The sequence below is a fragment of the Macaca mulatta genome, chromosome 3, assembly GCF_049350105.2.
Source record: "Macaca mulatta isolate MMU2019108-1 chromosome 3, T2T-MMU8v2.0, whole genome shotgun sequence".
Lineage (NCBI taxonomy): Eukaryota > Metazoa > Chordata > Mammalia > Primates > Cercopithecidae > Macaca > Macaca mulatta.
This window is the reverse complement of record NC_133408.1, coordinates 156,432,529-156,456,498: the sequence shown is the minus strand read 5'-3', so window position 1 is coordinate 156,456,498 and position 23,970 is coordinate 156,432,529. Positions and strand designations below refer to the sequence as shown.

Genomic DNA, 23,970 nt, shown 5'->3' with positions numbered 1-23,970 from the left:
CACACCTATAATCCATTGGTTGTACCACATTTTCACTATCCCTCCTGTCTCAAGCCCTCACTTCCCTGCTTACCCAGCTGAAATTCCACAGACCATCATTATACCTTGCCCCTATTCATGTGGTCATTCACTCTGGGCAAAACCACAGCCTTGGTTTATTTCATCTACTCCATGCCTGCATCCATACAGCTTTACACATTTGAAGAAAAACATACAGCCATACTCATCATTGGTCTCATTTACTTTAAATTCATTATCACTAACCTTAAGGTCCTTCATCCTGTCTGCCTATAAAATTGTTTCCCAGGTTCATTCACTTTCCCATTATTCTAGCCCAGAGCTTTCCTCTAGTTCCTGTCTTCTTTATCTAACTGCTACATGAGATACTTCTTTGAATAGAAAACTGAACTCCTGACCAGCCTCCTTCCCTAAACCAACCTCCTACAAGAATCTTCCTCAATTTCTCCAGCCCCAAACATCCTTGATGGTTCTCTTTATCTCACACTCCATGACCAAACTCTCCCCAAGTCTTGCCGATTTTACCTTTAGGATGTATCTAGACCTCACTGCTTTATACCACCTCTACAGCAACTGCCTCAGTCCAAGCCAGCATGCTCTCAATTAGATTACTGCAGTAGTCTCCTAGCTGTTCTCCCTGATTGTGCCTTTGCCACCACACTTCAACCTACTCAGCAAAACAGCCACAATGGCTCCTACTAAAATTACATCCCTGAGCTATAGGATACTCTGGGTTTCCATTCTTCTTTCACTTTAATAAATGCCATTCTTTTATTGAGACGGCGTCTCCCTGTGTCACCCAGGTTGGAGTGCAGTGGCTCGATCTCTGCTCACTGCAACCTCCACCTCCCGGGTTAAAATGATTCTCCTGTCTCAGCCTCCTGAGTAGCTGGGATTACAGGCGTGCACCACCATAACCGGCTAATTTTTTGTTGTTGTTGTTTTTAGTGGAGACAGGGTTTCAGCATGTTGGTCAGGCTGGTCTCGAACTCCTGACCTCGTGATCCACCTGCCTGGCCTCCCAAAGTGCTGGGATTACAGCAGTGAGCCACCGCACCTGGCCCAATAAATGCCACATTTTTTTTTTTTTTTTTTGAGACAGAGTCTCACTCTGTTGTCCAGGCTGGACTGCAGTGGTGCAATCTCGGCTCACAGCAAGCTCCGCCTCCCGGGTTCAAGCCACTCTCCTGCCTCAGCCTCCCGAGTTAGCTGGGACTACAGACGCCCGCCACTGCGCCTGGCTAATTTTTGTATTTTTAGTAGAGACAGGGTTTCACTGTGGTCTTGAGCTCCTGACCTCGTGATCCGCCCGACTCAGCCTCCCAACGTGCTTGGATTACAGGCGTGAGCCACCACACCCGGCTGCCATTCTTACACAATAAAAGACTAGTCTATTCTGTGCAATCATTATTTCAGACTGTTCTAAATTATTTTTGATAAATCTTCCATCTCACAAGCAAATCACCTTACGAACACTTGCATATATTTTCAGTAATGCATTCCAGACTAGAACAGACAGGAAACTGATGACTTTCATGGGATAGAAACTCATGATGGCCTGATAGAACTAAGTTTGTCAATTAGATCTAGTATTTAGTTCACCATCATCAAACTTTCAAATATATATATTTAAAAAAGGAACAGATAATTAATGTTACCAATTCATTTTCTTTAGGAATCCCAATGTGTCAAAACTTGTGTTTTAAAACTAAAAGAAAAGATGATTTAGCCAAAATGTCATATTTTCATATTATATTCTCAATGCTTTCAAAGCTCAACAGTGATTTTAAAAAGAAATTAAACAACATGCTTTCATTGAATTTTTAAAAATCTATACAATTCAAGCTAACGAAATATTTTATTGTACATAATAAAAGTGGTGTTTTTCTAAAAAAAAAAAAAAAAAATTTCCAGGCCCAGACGTCTGTAGGAGTATGTGAGGAAAGGATTCCACTCAAGTATAATAAGCAATACTCTATTGAATGAAACCATAACTCCGCTTCACTCCCTATGGTAAATACTAACATTCGCCACAGGCTTGAAATTCCTGTAGCATCAGTAGAACTATTTTTTAAAATATTACAAACATGCTTATGACGCACAGGAGGATGAAAAAATTTAGACTGTAACCACACACCATATGTAATCCCAGCTTTTCTAATTTACAACCAGTTAAGAATTACAATATCCAAAGAAAGTATTTTAAAATATATATGCTCACTGGTAAGTGATTTTCTACTCAAATAAATAGGAAAATTTGCATTTTAATGTCACATTGAATTTCAGTACTTTTCAATCCAAGAAAAAAAAATAAACCGAGACATGGTTATGAGTTAAGGATTATATATATTACAATTTGCCTTGTTATAATACATTTGTGGCTTTATGATAAAAATAACTCAGGGACATATGGAATTCAAGCTGATTTGCGTAACTGTCACAAGAAAAAAAGCATTAAATGCATTTCTGAAATAAGTATTTTCATTTAATTTCAGAATCTCAAAACAGCATTAGACCTCGCCTTGTTTAAAAAAAATTTAGTTCAACACTAAGCTAGCTAAATAACCTTCTTGAAAGGTTTAAACACAATTGATATAGAAAATGCTTTCCCTCTAATCTCAACCTTACATAAATGGAACAGGTGAGGAAGAAAAGGTAGACAATTTCTTTAGCAGCATATATGGCTAAATCCATCAACCACCTTAAACTAGAATGTCCATTATTGACCCCATTAAAAAGAACTGGGGAAATATCAAAAATTACCCATTTCATAAACCAAAAGACAACAATTTTAGGGTTACAGTTAGTAAAATATTTTTGAGACACTTCAAAAACTTTTAACCATAAACTAGAAGAATCATCTCTTCTTCATTGTTAAGAAAGAAAGGCCTAACAGAAAGACATTTAAACTAAACTGATTTTCAATCCTCTTAGAACAAACAAAATGAAAAATAATGGTTGATTAGCTAAGCTTTGTGCTCTAATCAAACTAATTAATTACAGTGATTTTAAATGGCAACAGCCCATCTGACTGGGCAGCTTGACAGTTCAGAATACTTTTGCAATAATTTTTTAACGCAAAGACACTAAAACGATCCGGTCATGCAATGTTCATCTTATGCATTCTGCATCTCTTTGCCAATCTTGTAGCTAAGGATCTTGTTCCAATCAATCTTAGTGCGTGTAACTGGCAACTGTCGACGTAAGGCTTTGAAAGTAGTGTCCGACATTGTCTGATAATTCTCACTGATGGCAGTCTATGAAAAACAATAGTTAGAAGTTTAAAGTAAAGCAAAAGAACAGAACAATTTATAAAGCATATAGATGTTTTCAGAATACATTTTATTTAAGCAGCCCATTTCACTGTTTTTAAACAGTCAAATAAAAAAAACCCAACATTTTGTTAAGGCAGCTAGAAGAAAAAGCCATAATAATTTTGAATAATTAAACTTAATGAAAATTATAAATTAGATGTAATATTTGTGTCCTCGTTTTGAATTTATTTTAGTATGTCAGAACAATTTATGGATTATTATTTTTAAGGAGTAGAAACTTGTCTAATTCACAAATTAAATGCTTAAATTCAAGAGTGTAGTTTAGAAGCTGATAAATAACAAAAAGTAAAGCACAAAATGAAATGTGATCTAAGCAGATTGCACATAATCCAAATGGTAAGACACAGCCTGAATTAAAATTTTCAACCAGAAAAAAATAGCCACTTAAAAAGTCTGGCATTTTTTGACTGATGCAGATTGAGCACCCCTAACTGAAAAATCCGAAGTTTTCAAAACTTGAAACTTTTTGAGCATCAACATGACGCTCAAAGGCAATGCTCACTGGAGCATTGATGCAGATTTCTAATTTTCAGATTACAGAAGCTTGAGTGGTAAATATATAATAAATATTCCAAAATCCAAAAAAAAATCTGAAATCTAAAACACTTTTGGTCCCACACAACTCAGATCAGCGATACTCAATCTGCACTCAGAAATTACAGTTGGCTAAAACCTAGTCTTTTTTTTTTTTGAGATGGAGTCTCGCTCTGTTGCCAGGCCAGAGTGCAATGGCACGATCTCGGCCCACTGCAACCTCTGCCTCCCAGGTTCCAGCGATTCTCCTGCCTCAGCCTCCCAAGTAGAACCCGCCACTACAAGCACATGCCACCACGCTCAGCTGATTTTTGTATAGAGACGGGGTTTCACCATGTTGGCCAGGATGGTCTTGATCTCTTGACCTCGTGATCCACCTGCCTCAACATCGCAAAGTGTTGGGATTACAGGCATGAGCCACCGTGTTCGGCCTAGTCTTAGTATTTTTAAAATACAAAATATTAATGGAATTCAATTTACTTGCCACTCTTTTTGCCTACACTTTAATAAGTCTGCCCTTGTGTTAAAAGTAGACACACAACAAAAAGACTCTTACTGATGCAATGGAAAAATTCAGCCTTTGAATGAAATTCAAATTTCAGTGCTATTAATTCATACGTGAATGTAGCTTATATAATATTTAAAAAATCATACCTGGTATTCATTTTCTGCAGCTTCTACAATCTTTATAAATTCTTTTGCTGTTTGCACTTCATTCTGAATAAAAAAAAATAAAAATAAAAATTGTAATTTAAAACTAAACCACTATTACTTTAAAATATATGTATGGTTAATGTAATGTTACAATAAATAACACAGAAGGAAATTATGACAAAGAACAAATATTGTAAGATCAATTATTCTAAGTCTAAGGGGGAAATAGGTAAAATTATTTTAAAAGTCTACAGAATAAGCTGGTGTCAATGTTTAGCTGGCTAAGGAAAGTGAACTCTCATTGATACACACATTGATGAAAAGTTCAATTTTAAACACTGGACATGCATTCCAATAGACAACCTTTATGGGTAACAAGTTTGGTAAAGATTTCTAATTGATGACTCTTTATCTAAATATTGTTAAATATTTATGAACATTATGTAACAGAACAGTGATACCAAAAAAAAAAAAAAAAAAAACACTAATCAGGAAGAATGTATTTTTCTGGAAATTTTTTTTAACATGCCAATAGATGGGTTTGTTTGCTTTTTCCTAATAGTAAAGTTAACAGAATCTGGATTTAAAAAATGAAACAGTGTTAATGTAAAATTCTCTAACACCTTATACTTTATATATATGGTGTAAAAATATAAAACAATGAAAACCTCCTAAGATAGAGTAAAAATAAAAATGGTCATTCCTAGAAAAAATGAGCTCAAGCTGGCATATTAGTCAAGTTTAATTACTATGACCATCTCTCAAAACCCCACACTCCGTAATTTTGTGGACAAATTTCTCTTAGGAAGTATCTGTTTTTTTTTTTCTTTTTTTTTGAGACAGGGTCTCAGCCTGTAGCACAGGCTGGAGTGCAGGGGTGTGATCTCGGCTCACTATAATCTCCACCTCCCAGGTTCAAGCAATTTTCGTGCCTCAGCCACCCAAATAGCTGGGACTATAGGCATGTGCCACCATACCTGTCTAATTTTTGTTATCTTTAGTAGAGATGGGGTTTTTGTATTTTTAGTAGAGACGAGGTTTTGCCATATTGGCCAGGCTGGTCTCACATTCCTGACCTCAAGTGATCCACCGACCTCAGCTTCCCAAAGTGATAGGATAACAGACGTGAGCCACCGCACCCAGACAGGAGGCATCTTTGCTCAATGTCAAACTCCCCCAAACAAGATGGCACCATACCCTTGTTATGTGAATAATATTGAATGTACTAATTACATATGATATATAACTATATGGAGTAGAACATCTCATGGAAAATCAGATATTAGTAAGTTTTTTTCACTGGCAAATTTTGCAAGAACAGTACCAATTAGGTCAGAGCAGAAATCACCTAAGTGCTAATAAAAAGTTTTTTAAAAGATAGCTTCAGGGGCTGGGTGTGGTGGCTCATGCCTGTAATCCCAGCACTTTGGGAGGCCAAGGCAGAAGGGGTTTGGTTGTGGCCAGGGTTTGAGACCAGCGTGGACAATATGGTGAGACCCCATCTCTATAAAAAATAAATTAGCTGGGCATGGTGGCACATGCCTGTAGTCCCAGCTACTAGAGAAGCTGAGGCAGGAGGATCGCTTGAGCCCAGGATGTCGAGGCTGCAGTGAGCTGTATTCACACCACTGCACTACAGCCTGGGCAACAGAGTGACACCTTGTCTCAAAAAAATACACACGTGTATATATATATATATATATATATATATATATATATAAAAATATATATGTCTATGTAAATATATAGCTTATCTTCTTAGGTAGCATCTGGCTTAACACATTTATACATGTTTCTTAAAGTTAAATGCTTTCTTGAGTTAAAAATAAAGTTTTCTTTAATATTTGCAAATTGTATATAAGCAGTGGATGTTTATAATACACAGATACTTTTAGGTATATGACACAAATGAGAAAATGTCACTGTTAATGTTATACTGTCAATATCCATGGGGCAAGAAAACCAAAAGCCAAACTTTTGGAGGCCAAGGTGGGTAAACTGCATGAGTCCAGGAGTTCAAGACTAGCTGGGCAACATGGTGAAACCCCATCTCTACTGGGAAAAAAAAAAAAAAATAGCTGAGTGTAGTGGCACATGCCTGTAGTCCCAGCTACTCAGGAGGCTCAGACAGGAGAATGGCTTGAGCCCTGGAGGCACAAGTTGCAGTGAGTTGAGATCATGCCAGCCTGGGTGACAGAGCCAGATCTTGTCTCAAAAAAAAAGAAAAAAAGAAAAAAAAATCAATGAGGAAACAGTTGCATATGCAAGGGAAAGAATGTGTGAAAGAATTCTGTGGAGAAATAAAACCAGGTTCAAAAACTCTTAAATTTGAAAGATGAACTTAAAAAAAAAACTTCATTAAATCATGATCCAAATAGCCACACAATGAAAAGATACAATAGTTTAAAAGTTAGGTAGAAGATCATAGACCTAAATGTAAGAGCTAAAACTATATAACACTTTTAGAAGAAAACACTGGAGTAGATCTTCATGACCTTGGGTAGGCAATGGTTTCTATTAATATTTCAAATCTCAAATGACAAAAGAAAAAAATCAAAACCAAAATCTTCTGTTTTGCAAACAATATCATCAAGAAAGTGAAAAGACAACACACAGAAGGATGAAAATATCTGAAATCATGTATGTGATACACTAGACTTATATCCAGAATATACGAACAATTACAACTCAATAATACAAATGTGAATAATCAATTAGGAAATGAGCAAAGGATCTGAATAGGTATTTCCCCCCAAAAGATATACAAATGATCACAAGCACATGAAAAGATGCTCAAAATCATAAGCATCAAGAAAATGTAAATAAAAACCACAATAAGATACTACTTCAAACTGACTAGGATGGTTATCATCAAAAGGACATATTTTGGAAAAAGATACAGAAAAATTGAAACTCTTATACACTGCTGGTGAAACTATAAAATGGAAAACAGTCTGGCAGTTCTTCAAAAGGTTAAACATAGTTCCAAATGACCCAGCAATTCCACTCCTATGTCTATACCAAAAAGAAATTAAAATATCTACACAAAAAATAGTACACAAATGTTCACAGCACCAAAAGTAGAAAACAGAAATGTCCATTAACTGAAGAATTGATAAAATGCGGTATGTCCACACAACAGAGTATTATCTGGCAATAAAAAGGAAAAAAGTACTAATACATGCTCTAAAAGGATGAATGTTGAACATGTTAAATGAAAAAAGCCAGTCATAAAAGACTATATATTATGATTACATTTATATAAAATGTCCAACACAAACAAATCCACAGAGTCAGAAAGCAGATTAGCCGCTGCCTAGGGCTGGGAGGGTTCTGGGGGAAGGGCTGGGTAGAATGGAGAATGACTGCTAATGGTACAGGGTTTCTTTTAAGGAGCACGAAAATGTTCTGAATTAGATTGTGGTGACTGCTGTCCAACCCTTTAGTAATATACAAAAAAAAATCTGAAGCTTCTACTTTAAATGAGTGAACTGAATGGTATACAAACTATATCTCAATAAAGCTGCAAAAAAGTTAGGTACAGGTTTGCAATTACTTATCTTTAATCTATCAGAAAACACTTCAATCTGAAGCAGAAATATTACTTAAAATGTTCATTCCAAAACTGTTCTGCTTTTAAAGAAGTATTAGGTTAAATTTTATTGTAGAATTAATTACTTACAGACACTGTTAGGGAATCTTGTATATCTTTATGACTCACTAGCTGAACATTACCATCTTCATAATAATGAACCTATTAGAAAAAGAAATCACAGAAACCACATTACAGGAATCATCAAGATCCTCATTGCTTCAACAAGCATATCAATGCAGATGGACTACATATTTCAGCTCTACTCTAGACTTCTCTGCTGAGCTCCAGAACCTGTGAACTCCAGCAAGACTCTCCCTTCCCTCAGCCGAGTGAGGAGACTAGTTAGAGACATCCCTGCAGTTATTCAGGCAAGCCTTCTATTGACCTGACTGCTGGACATTTTTGCCTCACAATCATTCATTCTACTGGTAACTAAAACCGAGATGTCCAAATCTGAGCTCACAATATTCCCTCCCAACCCTGCTCCTCTTTTGTGTATTTCCACCAACCACTTAATTCCCCAAACTCAGACATGAATTTACTCAACAAAGATTGAGTGAGTGCAATAAATATACTGCTACTACGTAAGGTTCTGAGGGTATATGGCTTTTAGAAAGACACAGTCCCTGATCTCATATTTCAGCACAACATGGTAAAGGTATGTATAAAGTATGTTAGCAATACTCCAGATTCTTTCTGAGGGTTAAAAAAGGACTTCAGCATATTTCAGAGAGGACTAGAGGTATATGAAGTTGGGGAGAGCAATAGCTGGAGAAATATATGCAGGTAGGAAACTAGTCAACTCTGGGCCTTGTATGTCATGCAAATATGTCTGGACTATCTGGTAGATAAGAGTGTACCATTAAATGGTCTTACAAGTAACATATCCACATTTAAATTTAAAAAATTATCTTTTTGATGGCAGTGTGAATGCCAAAGAGTGCAGCAATTCAACAAAATAACAATCATATGCTAAATGCTGAAGATTGTACTGTAAACCAGACAATCCTTGCTCTCAATAAGCTTTGGTCCTACAAGACGCACTATTTTAGAAATTGCTGTAATTATCCGGGTAAGCGCCACTGAGGCCTAAGTGAAGGAATAATAATGCTGACAATAATGACTACCATTCATCGAGTACTCGGTATCTGTCTCTGTTCTAACCCTTTTAGCCCTATTAACTAAATCTTCCAACAATCATGTATGCTTTTTTTTTTTTGAGATGGAGTCTCACTCGTTGCCCAGGCTGGAGTGCAGTGGCACAATCTCGGCTCACTGCAACCTCTGCCTCCCAGATTCAAGCAATTCTCCTGCCTCAGCCTCCCAAGTAGCTGGGATTACAGGCACATGTCACCACACCTGGCTAATTTTTTGTATTTTTAGTAGAGGTGGGGTTTCACTGTGTTAGCCAGGATGGTCTTGATCTCCTGACCTTGTGATCTGCCTGTCTTGGCCTCCCAAAGTGTTGGGATTACAGGCATGAGCCACCGTGCCCGGCCAATACATACACATGTTAATACATGCATATAATATAGTTATACAACTACACACATGCATATATTAATATTATACTTCACCACACTCCACCCAATTCAGAGGAGAGAAGTACACAACTCAAACTCAGAAGATGAACAAATTGTATCTGAAGAGCAGACCAAATGGCAGCATCTAATTTTAGCTGTGTTTTATAATCTGTTAGCTATCCTTGCAGATTTTTGACGACTAGGGAATGAACTGCCAGGTTATTTAAAATATTTAAAACAGCACTATTGTTTTTCCTATTACCCCAAAACAAAGACCTGAAAAAGAACTATATAAAATGTACTATGAAAATGTAAACTTAGGAATTCGTTGTTTCTCTGTTCAGAATCTTCTTAAAGATCAGTAAACAAATTCTTTTTATTTCATACCTGAATTTTCAAGATGCCAACCACCTGAGTGGTTGAAGGAGTGATTGTAAACTTCCATTCTGACCTCCAACGACCATTCCTTAAAAATAAAAACAGCAGCTGTAAATAAGGTAGGGAAAATAATTTGAATCAATTTTAAATTTCAGATTATATTTCATGCTACAGTATGAGAGTGTGTGGGGGATGAACACTGGACATTAAATTTTTAATCACCGAAACAGTCAAAAAGAATCAAAAGGTTAAATCCAGTTATGATATATATTTAATTTAATCTTCACCCTACTGATAAAAAAGAACTTACATAATGGATTTAATGCCAGAATTCTAAAGCTAAGGCTTAAAATACAATTCAGGCTGGTGTGTGTGCAGTGCTGTTTGCCACTAATTGATCACAATCAGTTACAGGTTTCTTTGTTCCGTCTCCACTTGACTAGCCTTAAAAAAACAAAACAAAACAAAAACCAATACAAAACTAAGTCATAAGCTACTGTGGAGAAAAATTTTAAGCTACTTCTTCAATTGTATCACTTATATTTCCAAAATAAATGGAATAAATGTTTAGAGTATCAGGGGATTTTATAAATACACTCAGTGTAGTTTAACATCTACTGAATGATACAAAGTACCATATAATTTAAAAAGAACGGCTAGTAAATGTTACACAACACTCTTAAGGAGGTTTTGATAACTGGAAATAAAGGGCTATAGTTATTAACATGAGGTTTTTTAAAATATTCCAATTTTATGTTTAAAGTCACCATATAAAAGGCATTTCTCTGCTCCTGAAATGATTTTTGGTATACAAATACATACTCATGGTTCGAAACTGAGAAATTACAAACTGGTATGTTATTACTTTTTGTCTACTAGTGAATTTTATCTTTCTTTTTTAACAAAATTCTGGATGAGTAGTATAGCTTCTGATATTCTATTTTGCTGACAAACTTTCACGGTAACTTTTCTTTTTGTCTCTGTTTACTCTTTGCAAGCTAAGGAAATTCTGATATGTTAGCTTTTTTGAACAGTATATAATAGTCACAGGGTAATGAATCACTATACTGGCTTTTGCTAGACAACGATTTCTGGGTTCAATATTCATGCAGTCTACCCAATCATAAAGTCTATAGAATGATAGTACAACCTAATTCAAAAATCTGAAATGCTTCAAAATCTGCAACTTTTTGAGCACTGACATAATGCTCAAAGGAAACGATTAATGGAACATTTTGAATTTTGAATTTTTGAATTAGGGATGTTAAACCGATAAGTATGATGTAAATATTTAAAAATTCGAAATCCAAAAGACTTCTGGTCCCAAACATTTTGGGTAAGAGATATTCAACCTGTATTCTCATACTTACGGTTACACTGAATATATGGAAATTATTAGATCAATGTATATGTTCTACAAAATAACAGATAATTAAAACATGTCTTGATTTGAGTGACTCATTCAAGATTTTTCAAAGAAGTTTGGTTGGAAAAATAACATGATTCCAAAATAAGTACTCCTTTTACTGAGGTTGAAAAAATAACTTTTGTTTCATGATTCCAAAAGAAATATTCCTTTTATTGAGGTATTAGTGCCAAGTCAACTAGTGAGTCCTTAGCATATACAATACTGACTAGGACAATATACATTTATATAAACATTGATTATGAAAAGCACACACAAAAAAATCCAAACCAAGTAGTATTACCAATTTGAGAACTATTTTAAAAGATTCTTCCAAAGGCATTAATTACTACAGTAACAGTAAATGACACTGAGTAGATAGAACTCTTTCATTAGTGGAGTAAATGGCCAATATGTCCTAGCCTTTAATTCTATTCTGCCCCTCTCTTACCTTAACTCTTTAATTAAAAGTATGTATTCACTCAACAAATATTTACATTAAGCCCCTAATACTGCTAGACCCTGGAGAAATGGTAAAGACTAAGAGAAGGTATCTACTGAAACCTAAGAAACATCTAAGACTAGCTGCTTCTGATTTTTACTCTACCTATATTTTAGATGAACTGAAGTATATTTCTTTTTTTTTTTTTCTTCTAGAGACAGGGTCTTGCTTTGTCACCCAGACTGAAGTGCTGTGGCGTGATTATAGCTCACCCAGGCTTGAACTCTTGGGCTCAAGATATCCTCTTGCCTCAGCCTCTCAAGTAGCTAGGACTACAGGCATGCACCACCACGCCTGGCTAATTTTTTTTTTTCTAGAGATAGGGTTGTACTGTGTTGCCCAGGTTTCTTGAACTCCTGGCCTCTGGCCATCCTCCTACTTTGGTCTCCAAAAGTGCTGGGATTATAGATGCCTGGCTTGAAGTATAGTTCTTTGTATTAACTATTTAGATTTTACTGAGACTACTGTGCCATGATATTATCACTTTGGAAAAATCATATCAAAGCATATAAAATACATTTTTTTTCCAGAAAGTGAAAGCCATTAACTTAAGTGATACAATGCTCATAGTGATGGTTTAGGAAAAATTACCCTTGTAAAGTGAAATAGTGAGAATAGAAAACTCAATGACAAGTCAGGCATGGTGTGAACCTGTAGTTCCAGCTACTTGACAGGCTGAGGCAGGAGGATCACTTGAGCCCAGGAATTTGAGGCCAGCCTGGGCAACACACCAAGACTCTGTCTCTAAAAAGAAAATAAAACTCAAGGACAGACATTTTCTTCATTTTATATATGTTAAAGCTGAAAGGAATTAGATTTTAAAATGAATTAGTAAACTTATTATAACATCTCCAATGTATTATAAAGAAAACCTTAGTAAAAAGAATTTTCTTCTAATAGTAGTTCCATCTCAACAAGATTGATTTTATTATGTATTTCCTGGCATAAATAACATCAATTAGTAGTAATTTTATAAACATTGATTGCTTCAGGATTCCAGTAGGTTAATGCTACAAGATTTTAGACCCAACAGAGAGAAACTACACTTATATTAAGTCTATAAAAGTAACTCTATATGCCAGAACCTTTAGGGAACTGCGGCTAGTCATTAAGGCATATGTTTACTTATGGCATTGGTTTTCCTTCAGTGATGATGGATCTGCATTCCTCCAAATATTCTTGGTTAACCTTGCAATCTTGCATTTATTTCTGAGATGGCTAAGTAGCGGAGCAACCTTGGGCCATGAACCCAACTGGCCCAAAGGGGTTACCTGTTACTTTACCTTTAATAGCACCACCAACCAACTTGGCTAGTGAGTCAAAGCCTAATATACTAAAAGGTAAATATTATGACCATACTTATTCTGGTGACCTCAGCATGTAAAACAGGGATAAATGTAAAGATTTCATTCAATTATGGACTTGTAAGGTCTTAAAGAATCTCAGAATTTTGTAACAGGTGCTCAGAAATAGTCTTGTCTAAGAATAAAAAGGACCAACAACTTGTCAAAGGTCCAAGATCAGTAGGGTCAGTCAGTGCTCCTGAGGGCTTGATGTTTCTAAGGAATAATGGAATGATCTGTACACAAAATTACCAGGCATGATTGCAATCTGCCTCATTGTATAAAACACGTCATTACTTCCTCACATTGGCTAACCAAGTACAAAGCAATCCTCTACTTCAGAGCCACAAAGTTCACAAAAGCAGCATCATTTTTTGCTTTATAATTACCTCTGTTCTCCTCCACATTAGTTTCATTCAGGAACAGCCCCTTCACAGAATGAGCATATGGACTGCCAACTGGTGTTCTTGCAGGCACACATGCTCCCTCAGGATGCTGTTTGCTAGTCCCATTCTCTTTTCACTGAATGTCGATGGATTTACCACTACCTTTAATGATTAGGCTGTTGAGCAAATTTACCTTCCTTATATCAAAAGGCTAAAATTTTGTATCATGTCTAGATTGTTCTTAATCATAAACAAACAAGGTGTTGCCCAAATCACTAAAGCGAGAACTACAAAGACTTAAAACAATGCCAAAACTCCCCAATACCCAAGATTTTAACTTACCAAAAGTTTTTTGCTTGGAACTGATGGCTTTCTATGCATGCAATAATGGTTTGCTGTCCATCTATTTTTTTGCCATACACCTTATTGGCAAAGAAAATAAGCGTAAGAATAAATTTAGGGTTACGGAATGTCCAACTTTAAAAATCTATAAAATACTGCAAATTGCACAGTACTTTGACAAGAACACATAAAATACAAAGTAGGCCATCATTCCAATATAGTAGCTAGAAAAACATGTTCTCAAATATTTGTGCCTAATCAAATTATTAGTGGACCACAAAAGGGGACAACATTAAATAAAATTTATTAAAATTAATTGTACTCTGAAATATTCACGAGCATTCTAGATAATCTACTTTCATAAGTAGATAATTTATTTTAAACATACAGATGCTAATCTAGCTTTTTCCATGCAAGTGAAAACTGGACCTAGCTTATGGTTATCACCTTTGTTCACTTCACAATCTTAGGGGCTGCTGCTTCTCTAGTCATTTAAAAGTATTGGAATAAATTAACTTACTTATAAGTGAGAAAGGTTGTTAAGAGAATGTCTGTGATGTATCCCAATGTTATTTCACATCTTGCCTACTGCTTTAAAAGTAATAATTTGTGACTTTCAATCCTCTAGAACAAATGAGGACTCTACTCCCTTACTCTCATTATTCCTCCAAAATAATTCTGATGAACAAGTTATAATTCAAGTAATAGATATTTGAAGTTATGCTGCAATATTTCTCAAATAATTAGAGAGCTAGATACTTAAGCAGAGCACATGAATTTTTGTCCTAACCAGGAAACTTCCAAGAAAGAAATGGGGTATGCTACTGGTGATATTAATAATTACGTTGAGAAAGCAGGTATAAACTGGGATATATGGTAGAGTTAGGTTGGTGGGGTAAGCAGAGGCCACGCCATCCACAGGGCCTTTAAGCCACCTTCAAAAGCCTGGACTCTAAGTGCAATGGGAAACCTCTGAAGGATTTCAAGCAGGGAATTTTGATAACCTGATTTGCATTTCAAAAGATCACTTTGGCAATGGAAAAGGTCACTGAAGCACAAACTGGGGGTGCTAAAAAAGCCTGTCAGGGTACAAACAATATTACGAAATTTTTAAAAAAGAAATGTATTCCTACTACCATATTTTGTATTTCTTTTTTCTTTTTCTTTTTTTTTTTTTTTTTGAGACAGAGTCTCACTCTGTCGCCCGGGCTGGAGTGGAGTGGCACGATCTCGGCTCACTGCAACCTCTGCCTCCTGGGTTCAAGCAATTCTCCTGCCTCAGCCTCCCGAGTAGCTGGGACTACAGGCACGTGCCACCAAGCCCAGCTAATTGTATTTTTTTAAAGTAGAGACAGTTTCACCATGTTGGCCAGGCTGGTCTCGAACTCCTGACCTCAGGTGATCCACCTGCCTTGGCCTCTCCCAAAGTGCTGGGATTACAGGCATGAGCCACTATGCCCAGCCATGTATTTCTTGAAAATATAATAACAGGCTGAACCTATGAAAGAACCACACAAAAAACCACAAGAAATGTAACTATAAAATACATAAACACATAATTTTACTTCCAAGTAATTTTATTTGTTCTCAGATTTCTGTAACTTAATAAATTTGATCTAAACTGAGATGAGTCATGAACATAAGATTACAGAATCTCACCATATCATGCTCCCTTAATCAACGTATTAGAATTTCTACATGGATTTAAATCAAGATACAACCATTTCTCTATTTTAAGCCATCCTAATGTATCTATTTATTATCCAGAATTTCTTGAAAAAAATAGTAAACATTCTTAGAAATATTTAAGGAAAAAAATGACAAATTATACAATGTCAATTCTGTAAGTTACTGTAAATTTTAGGAGACACTAAAGACTCTCATTTACACAAAACACACACACAAAGCTGCTACTGATGACTTACAGTGCAGACTCCATTCGGGTAATGTTCTTTTACATAAGCTCTCAGAGCAGTTTCTACTGAAGTTCTCCACGATTCAACTGCATTTTCTACTTCACAGGGTCTTGGATCAGTTGCCTCCTTTCTTAAGTGATCAAATTTAAAACAGATTCTGTTCTTTGGATCCAAAAACTTTCCATTTCCCAAGTCGCCATGTTCTGTTATCAATACCTTTGATTATGGAATGAATTTAGAGAAAAAAAAGGAAAAAAACAGCATTTCAGTACTAATACATCATAATTACACTCATTTCAGCTTCTTCCTTAAAACTATAAAACAATTCTATTCCAGGCATATATTTTAATCATATGGTATGACTATTAATACTTCAAACGAGTTGACTATCCAGACAATGAGGTTACTCTCATCCAGTGCAGAGCAGATTTCCTCCCAATATAACTTCCAACTACTGGTGGAAAAAAATGCAACCTCTAAAAACACTGTTCAAGTGGGTTTGGTGGGTTTTCTGCTTTGAGAACTCTAACAGGTTACAGTGTCTGATATCAAACTCTAGTTCCTCAAAACTACAGAACTTGTGAGAACCTCCAATCAGGTTGGTTACCTGAATGGTTTTGGTCTGGTGCAAATCCTCTTCGGTGTATCCCCCACCTTGCCTCTGGGCCCACAGTCTTACCTACTCTGAAGTATCTGCTTCTTGCTTCTTAAAAACCACATTGACGACTGATTTTAATTGACTTCCAAATATTTAAAAACATAATTCATTTACATAAATTTAAATTATACATCCACAATGCATAATGTATTATCTGATATTCTGTGCTTTATTTAAAAAATTTCCCCTTTTCCTTCCCTTGCAATTCTTCCAGTCTTTTGACTCCTTAGCTATCTCGGGACTTATCCATCCCTCTGATGTATATCATGCTAATAACACAGGACACACCTTTCTAAATTTTTTTCATAGTCATAAAATCTTACAGATAAAGATATACACATGTCTGTATTTGCACACACACAGAATTTTTTGGTCATTATTTTACTGCACTTGATCTTAGCCAAAAGGCCGAGAAGCGATTGGTCATTATTTTATAAGAATGTGATGAAAACACAAACACAAACACACACTCTTCTCTGCATCTGGCTTCTTTCAACATAAACATCCTATGGAAATCCCTCCAAGTCAGCTGATGTATTTCTCACCATTCTTTTAAATGGCTGCATAATGTCCCATGATGTGATTATAACATAATTTAGTCTGCCAATCCACTACTGATGTGCCATCTCTTTATTTCTGGGCTGTTTCCTTTTTAGGGGAAAGGAGGAACACATTAAAAATGGTGAAATAAGACTGGGCATGTAGCTCATGCCCGTAATCCTAGTGCTTCGGGAGGCCGAGGGGGCAAGATGGCTTCAGCTCAGGAGGTTGAGACCAGCCCAGGCAACATAGTAAGACCTTATCTCTACAAAAATTTTTTTAAATTAGTCAGTCGTGGTGGCATGCGCCCATAGTCCCAGCTACTCAGCCCAGGAAATTGAGGCTGCAACAAGCTGTGATTGTGTCACTGCACTCCAGCCCGGGTGACAGAGCAGGACCCTGACTCAACAACAACAACAAAAAAGGTCAAATGAGTACCGATGTACATATATTTTAACATACGGATGTTTCTATTTCCATTGGATACTTTTATTTCTATTGAATAAATTCCCAAGCAGTGGTGGTAGGGACAGCAGGTATTGTAATTTTTAATATATACTCCTGTGACAATCCAAATTTCTATACATATATGAGAGCATGTTTCCATCCATATTACCACCAATGATAAGCATTATAGCTGTTTTTTTAGTCTGATGGGTAGAAAATATATCATTTTAATTCCACCGACTACTGATAGAACTAAGTATGGCTTTTCACATTTGTGGGTCATTTGCTTTTCTGTGAGCAAATATATTAAAATATTTTTATCTGGGGTCTTTTTCTTATCAATTTATAAGAGTTCTTTAAGATAGGTTTCATTCTACAGTTAAAAACATTAATATATAGTAAAATGTCCATCTTTTATACTTCCTGGGTATCCAGTATTATTTAAGATGGTCTCCCTAGCCCTGTATTGCACATGTAGACTCAGATTTTCTTCTAAAATTTTAGTCATTTTTCACATTTTTAAACCACCTGAAATCTATTTCTGTATACTGTATGTGACAGAGGTCTAACTTAATTTTCTTCTTGATAGAAACCAGTTATGCCAATATCTGTATAAAATTTTTTGTATATTCTGAGACTAAATTCTGGTTCTCTATGCTGCTCTACTGATTTTTTGTCTACTCTATACACCACCACATTGACGTAACATTGGCTGTAAAACAATTTGTACTATCTGGTAAGGCAATTCTCCCTCACTGTGCTTAATGTTTTTTTCATATATATATGTGTGTGTGTGTGTGCATATATATATATATGTGTGTGTGTATATATATATATATATATATATATATGTATTTCTTGGTTATTTCAAGCATGTGCTTTTTTTTCCACATAAACTTTACGAAAATATTGACCAATTAACAAAAACCGATCAGGATTCTAATTCAAATTTCATCAAATTCATATATTACTTTTAAAATAATTTAATTTTTTATCTAAGAATGGAATTTAGAGCACCTTTCCATTGGTCAGATCCTGTTTTATGTGTTTCAAGACTATCACATTTTCTTTTTTAAAGTTCAGGGGTACATGTGCAGGTTTATTACATAGGTAAACTTGTGTCATGTGCGTGTTGCACAGATTATTTCATCACCCAGGTATAAAGCCTAGTTCCCATTAGTTATTTTTCCTGATCCTCTCCCTCCTCCCACCCTCCACCCTCTGATAGGCCCCAGTGTTTGGTTCCCCTCTATGTGTCATGTGTTCTCATCATTATCTCCCACTAATAAGTGAGAACATGTGATATTTGATTTTCTGCTAAGATACTGTGTTAGTCTGCTAATAATAATAATGGCTATCAGCTCCATCCATGTTCTTGCAAAGGACATAAAGCTTGTTCTTTTTCATGGCTGCACAGTAGTCTATCATGCCACATTTTCTTCACCTAGTCTATCATCACTGATATTTAGATTGATTCCATGTCTTCGCTATTGTGAATAGTGCTGCAATGAATATATGCGAGCATGTTTCTTTATAACAGAATGATTTATAATCCTTTGGGTATATAACCAGTAATGGGATTGCTGGGTCAAACGGTAACTCCGTTTTTAGGTCTCTGAGGAATCGCCACACTGTCTTCCACAATAGTTGAATATACACTCCCACCAACAGTGTATACGCATTCCTTTTGCTTTGTAAGCTCACCAGCATCTGTTATTTTTTGACTTTCTAATAACAGCCATTCTGACTGGTTTGAAATGGTATCTCATTGTGGTTCTGACTTGCATTTTTCTAATTATCAGTGATGGTGATCTTTTTTTTCATACGCTTGTTTGGCCTCAAGTATGTCTGCTTTGGAAAAGTGTCTGTTCATATCCTTTGCCCACTTTTTAATGGGGTTGTTTTTATCTTTTAAATGTAAGTTCTTTATAGATGCTGGATTTAAACCTTTGTCAGAGGCATAATTTGCAAAATTTGTCTCCCATTCTGTAGGTTGTCTGTTTACTCTGTTGACAGTATCCTTTGCTGTGCAGAAGCTCTTTAATTAGATCCCATGTGTTAGTTTTTGCTTTTGTTGCTTGAGAAGACCGTCACTATTTTCTTCATAATCCTATGCCTTTTTTTGACGAAGCTTATTCCTATAATTTTTACCATTATTTTAAATTGAATTCCCTGCCACACTCTGACCCCCACCATTTCTAGTTTCAGGTCCTTACTTGCTGTAATAAAGGACAACTAATGAGTTTTGTATCCTTACCTTAAATTCAGACTTCTCCCCAAATTCTTTTATTAGTTCTAATAGCTTTTTTTTTTTTGGTTGGAAGTGGTATTACTAGTGTCTCTTGGTATTCCTAAATATATAAATCATGTCACAAAGAAGTTTTCTTTTCCAAATTTACAAGTTTTCAAGTTTTTGTCTTATTTGCTACCTCTCCATTTATGATAAATGATAATGCTGATAAGCAGGCATACCTAGCTAATTCACATTTTAACTAAAACTGTTTTAGTGTTTTACTTTATGACATTAACTATTAACTTTTGTTAAAGTCTTTCATATTTAAAAGGTTTTCTTCAATTCCCTATTTTACTAGAATTTTTGTTTTTAATGAGAAAATGGCTACTGAATTTCTCAAATCCCTTTTCACCGTCTATTGATACATCATAAGATTTTTCTTTTTGATTTATTAATATGTAAGACCAATCTGTCTTATATTGACCCATTTTTGCATTTCTGTAAAAAATTCTATTTAGTTTTGATATATTATTCTTTGGATATATTTCTAAATCCTATTCGTTAGTATCTTACTTAAAGTTTTAAAATCTATAGACCATGTGAAGTTAGTATACTGTTTACCTTTTTTATCTTTTTAGTTTTAAATATTTAATATTAAAATTATGCTAGGTTCATAAAGTGATTTTGGAGGCTATCTAACATTTTTAGAAGACACAGCAAATTTTCTTATAGCAATTTATGCCCAAAAATAATTGTTAATATAAGAGGTACAAAGATGTTTAATATAGCATTATTTATAGTAGTAAAGAAAAAGCAAAAAAACTCCAAATCTTCCCAGAGATAAAATAAAATTTGCAGATTAATACAATGACACTCTACATAGCTTTGTATATACACACACGTATCTATAAATAAGCTTAAAATTTCTCTTCAGTTACAAGTCACCTTCTAGCCTAGTCTTTGCTTGTCCCCGTAGCTATGACTACATATTATAGAATGGATAATGCCAAATAAAAGCTTTGACATGATTAGCCACTAAGAACTTTCTCTTACGTTCTTTCTTAACCACTTTCGCTTATGTTCTACCTACTAGTTCTTCTTCATAGTGTTTTACATAGGCTGTCCTTCATGCAAGCATGAAATGCATTCATACAATCACTATTTATTAGAAACTCTAAACCAAAAAAAAAAAAAAATGCTAGTGACCTTTTGTGGCTTTTCTTAGCTTAGCGAATCTAACTTGTATTTTGGAAAGAAGAGATTTAAAAATTACTAAATGCTAAATTACTCACACGAAGAACTGTAGAATTCCACAGCAACCAAATTATGATATAAATCTACTAACATATATTCTAGACTTTGGATTAATATAGGATTTTCTTCTCAGAAAAAAATAAGAAAGTAAAATCTTAAATGAATTACATCTGAGTATTTCTAAAAGGGACTTTCTGCTAATAGTATTATTGGTATCAACAAAAGAAAGTAAAACTTCAATTACTTGCCCATAAGTGGTTATGATTAAAATATGAATAATTTTTTATCTTGAAGCATACTACTTCACAGCTCTTGCAGGATACCTTAACGGTTACAAACAAAACAAAGAATAGCTAGCTACTGTGTTTATATGAAACATACCTGATCTTCATAACCTTCAATTTTTACTGGAGTAAACTGGTCCAAGTTATACTGTGCAAATGCACTAAAAAGAAGAAAATGGCAGTTACTTAAAATTATATATTTAATGGTTTTTAAAAACAACGGTCAAAAAATTCACCCATCAATAAAGTCTCCTCCTATATTGCACATGGCAAAATAAACAAAATTGTAATTCTCCATTACTGAACTTACACTAACTACAAATATTGACATGGCTATTTTAAAAACTGAACAATGATGTCCAGCTTTCAATGTTTAGCAAAATAAAATTAAATCAAATATAACTTGGCTTTTCATTCAAGACCCTGAAAATAAAGGTTACTGATAAGAGATGCATCCAATTATTCAAGTATATATTTACTATACCAGGAAACAGACTAGGTGCTGTGAGAGTTGCAAAGAATACTTAGATATATTCTCTGATCAAGAGGCCTACAGGTGAATAAGAGATAATGGATAAACGTAACCATAACACAAAGTATAAAGCATAGTAAGATAATTACCAATGAAGCACTGCAAAGAATGCTTTTTAGAAAAAAAAAAAAAAAGATTACCTTCTGTTGAGGCAACAGTGAGAAGAGAAGAGAATTGGGGTAATTTCTTAATAACTGTGATACTGAAAAACTGACTTGAAAAACTAGGTAGGCTCTGGTTTATGGAAATTGGAGGGATGAGCAGAAAAGAGTAGAGGGACCGTATGAGCACAACGCCTGAGAAAATAAGTTAGGTACAACATCACAGAAAGCACCAAGCTCAATGCCTGGCACGTAGCAGGTGTTCAGTTATATTTACTGAAATGAACTGAAAGGCTCTGAATGATGGAATAATTACTTTATTTGGGACACAGAGCAGAGTCACAGAAGCTTTTTGAGAAAGGAGAACACAGAAGTACTTCTAAAGAAGATTAATTTGGCAGCAGTGTATATACGATGAATTGGGCAGTGGAGCAACAAGAGCCAGAAAAAGCAGTTAGGCCGTTGCTAAGGTTAAAAACTGCAGAGTGTGAGCTAGGAAATGGTGACGAGACGGATCCAAGAATAAAGCTACTCTCTCTCTACTCTCACAGGAGTAAAGAATAATACATTACCATATATTTCTGTAGAAAAAATTCTCAAGAGTATAAAATATTATCTAAAAATTCTATTTTTAAATTAAATCTACAATCTGGGAAATCACTGTCACTTAACAGAAAGGATATTGAGAATTTCCAATCTCAGAAATATATCTCTAAACTTAATCTTCTTGGAAACTTTCCAGATTATTCGGGATGGCCAGGCATCCACTGAATTTTCAGGTATTAGCTCCTGAGTCTCCTTTAGAAAGGAAAGCTTGGTTAAACAAAGCATTATTGATGAGTTAAAAGGAGCCTAGTAAATGTAAAAACAGCAAAGTAGAATTAAATCATTAGCTGTTAAATTCTTGATACTGCATGCTCAAAAAAGATGACAGTGAATACAGAAGTGTACGAGGGTCAGAAAGAAAAAAGAAGCTATGCACTTCTGATTTTCCTAATTCATGAAAACCGTAATTTTCCTAAGAATAAACTCAATACAGCCAGGGCATTATTAATCCTGAAATGATTTATCCAAAAGTATGTTTTAAACTAAGTCACTTAGCTAAAATTTTGGATTCATTTTCCAGTAAGGTCATATTTAAATAAGTTTAAACAGTAATTTGGGCCCAGGCTGGAATGAAAGCCTTTTATTGCCCAAACCACCATCCACCTCTAACTTGGGAGGAGGGGATAGAGGAAGAATAGGAAATCTGAAAAGGAGATAAATAATATGAAATAGGTTAAAATTTCATCTTAAAGGCTCAAAGTAAGTTAAATGGTGACATTACACAGTACAGTAGAAAAGGTACTCATCTAGGAGTGAAACTATCCAGATTTTGCTTCAACCCTATCATTAACCAGTACAGGCCACCTCACTTACTTTATAGATAGAAAAACAGTAGTCTGGACCAGATAAATTCCAGTCTCTTCAGTTCCTAAAACTCACTTTATGCACCCACTCATCATTCATTCATCCACCCCTCCATCTATGCAAATACTGAGCTCATATTATAAGCTAAGCATTCTACTAGACACAGTAAAAACAATGTTCTCCCTGCTCTTGCAGAATTCTGTGGCCCAATCAATTTCTAAGTCACCTGTTAACTGTATTTAGATTTTTACACCCTTTCCATCAAGTTGTATCTTATACTTTTCTCCATGCTCTTCCCTCAGTTTAGCCATATCGTTTCTCTTACTGTTAAAATCCTGCTCATTTAAAACATCTCAGAAATCACCTTTAAATAGAAATTAAAAATTTCTTCCTTTGGGTTATAAAGGCCTTTCAGATGCCTCTATTGTATTTCATTTCACTTGGTCTGATATTAAACATGTCTAACTCTCCATTGGAAAATCCCTAAGAGGCTTATTGATCTCATCATCACAGTGAAGTCTGGCAATGTCTGTTGAATAAGAAGCTATTTCTGGGTATTTCAAAGTGTTCTTGACTTGAC

General features: G+C 35.1%; 1 protein-coding gene and 1 pseudogene across 1 annotated transcript in view; both read right to left on the bottom strand.

Moving 5' to 3' along the window:
- Window positions 1-1,755: 1,755 nt before the first annotated feature.
- The window catches only part of CAPZA2 (capping actin protein of muscle Z-line subunit alpha 2), a 55,463-nt gene continuing 33,248 nt past the window's right edge, over window positions 1,756-23,970 (bottom strand). The window contains 7 exon segments of the mRNA NM_001168609.1: window positions 1,756-3,275; window positions 4,542-4,604; window positions 8,224-8,295; window positions 10,047-10,125; window positions 14,016-14,095; window positions 15,941-16,147; window positions 21,445-21,508. Of these exon segments, the coding sequence (NP_001162080.1) occupies window positions 3,135-3,275; window positions 4,542-4,604; window positions 8,224-8,295; window positions 10,047-10,125; window positions 14,016-14,095; window positions 15,941-16,147; window positions 21,445-21,508 (706 nt within the window). The 3' untranslated portion in view covers window positions 1,756-3,134.
- Window positions 16,884-17,009, bottom strand: LOC114677306 (U2 spliceosomal RNA; annotated as a pseudogene).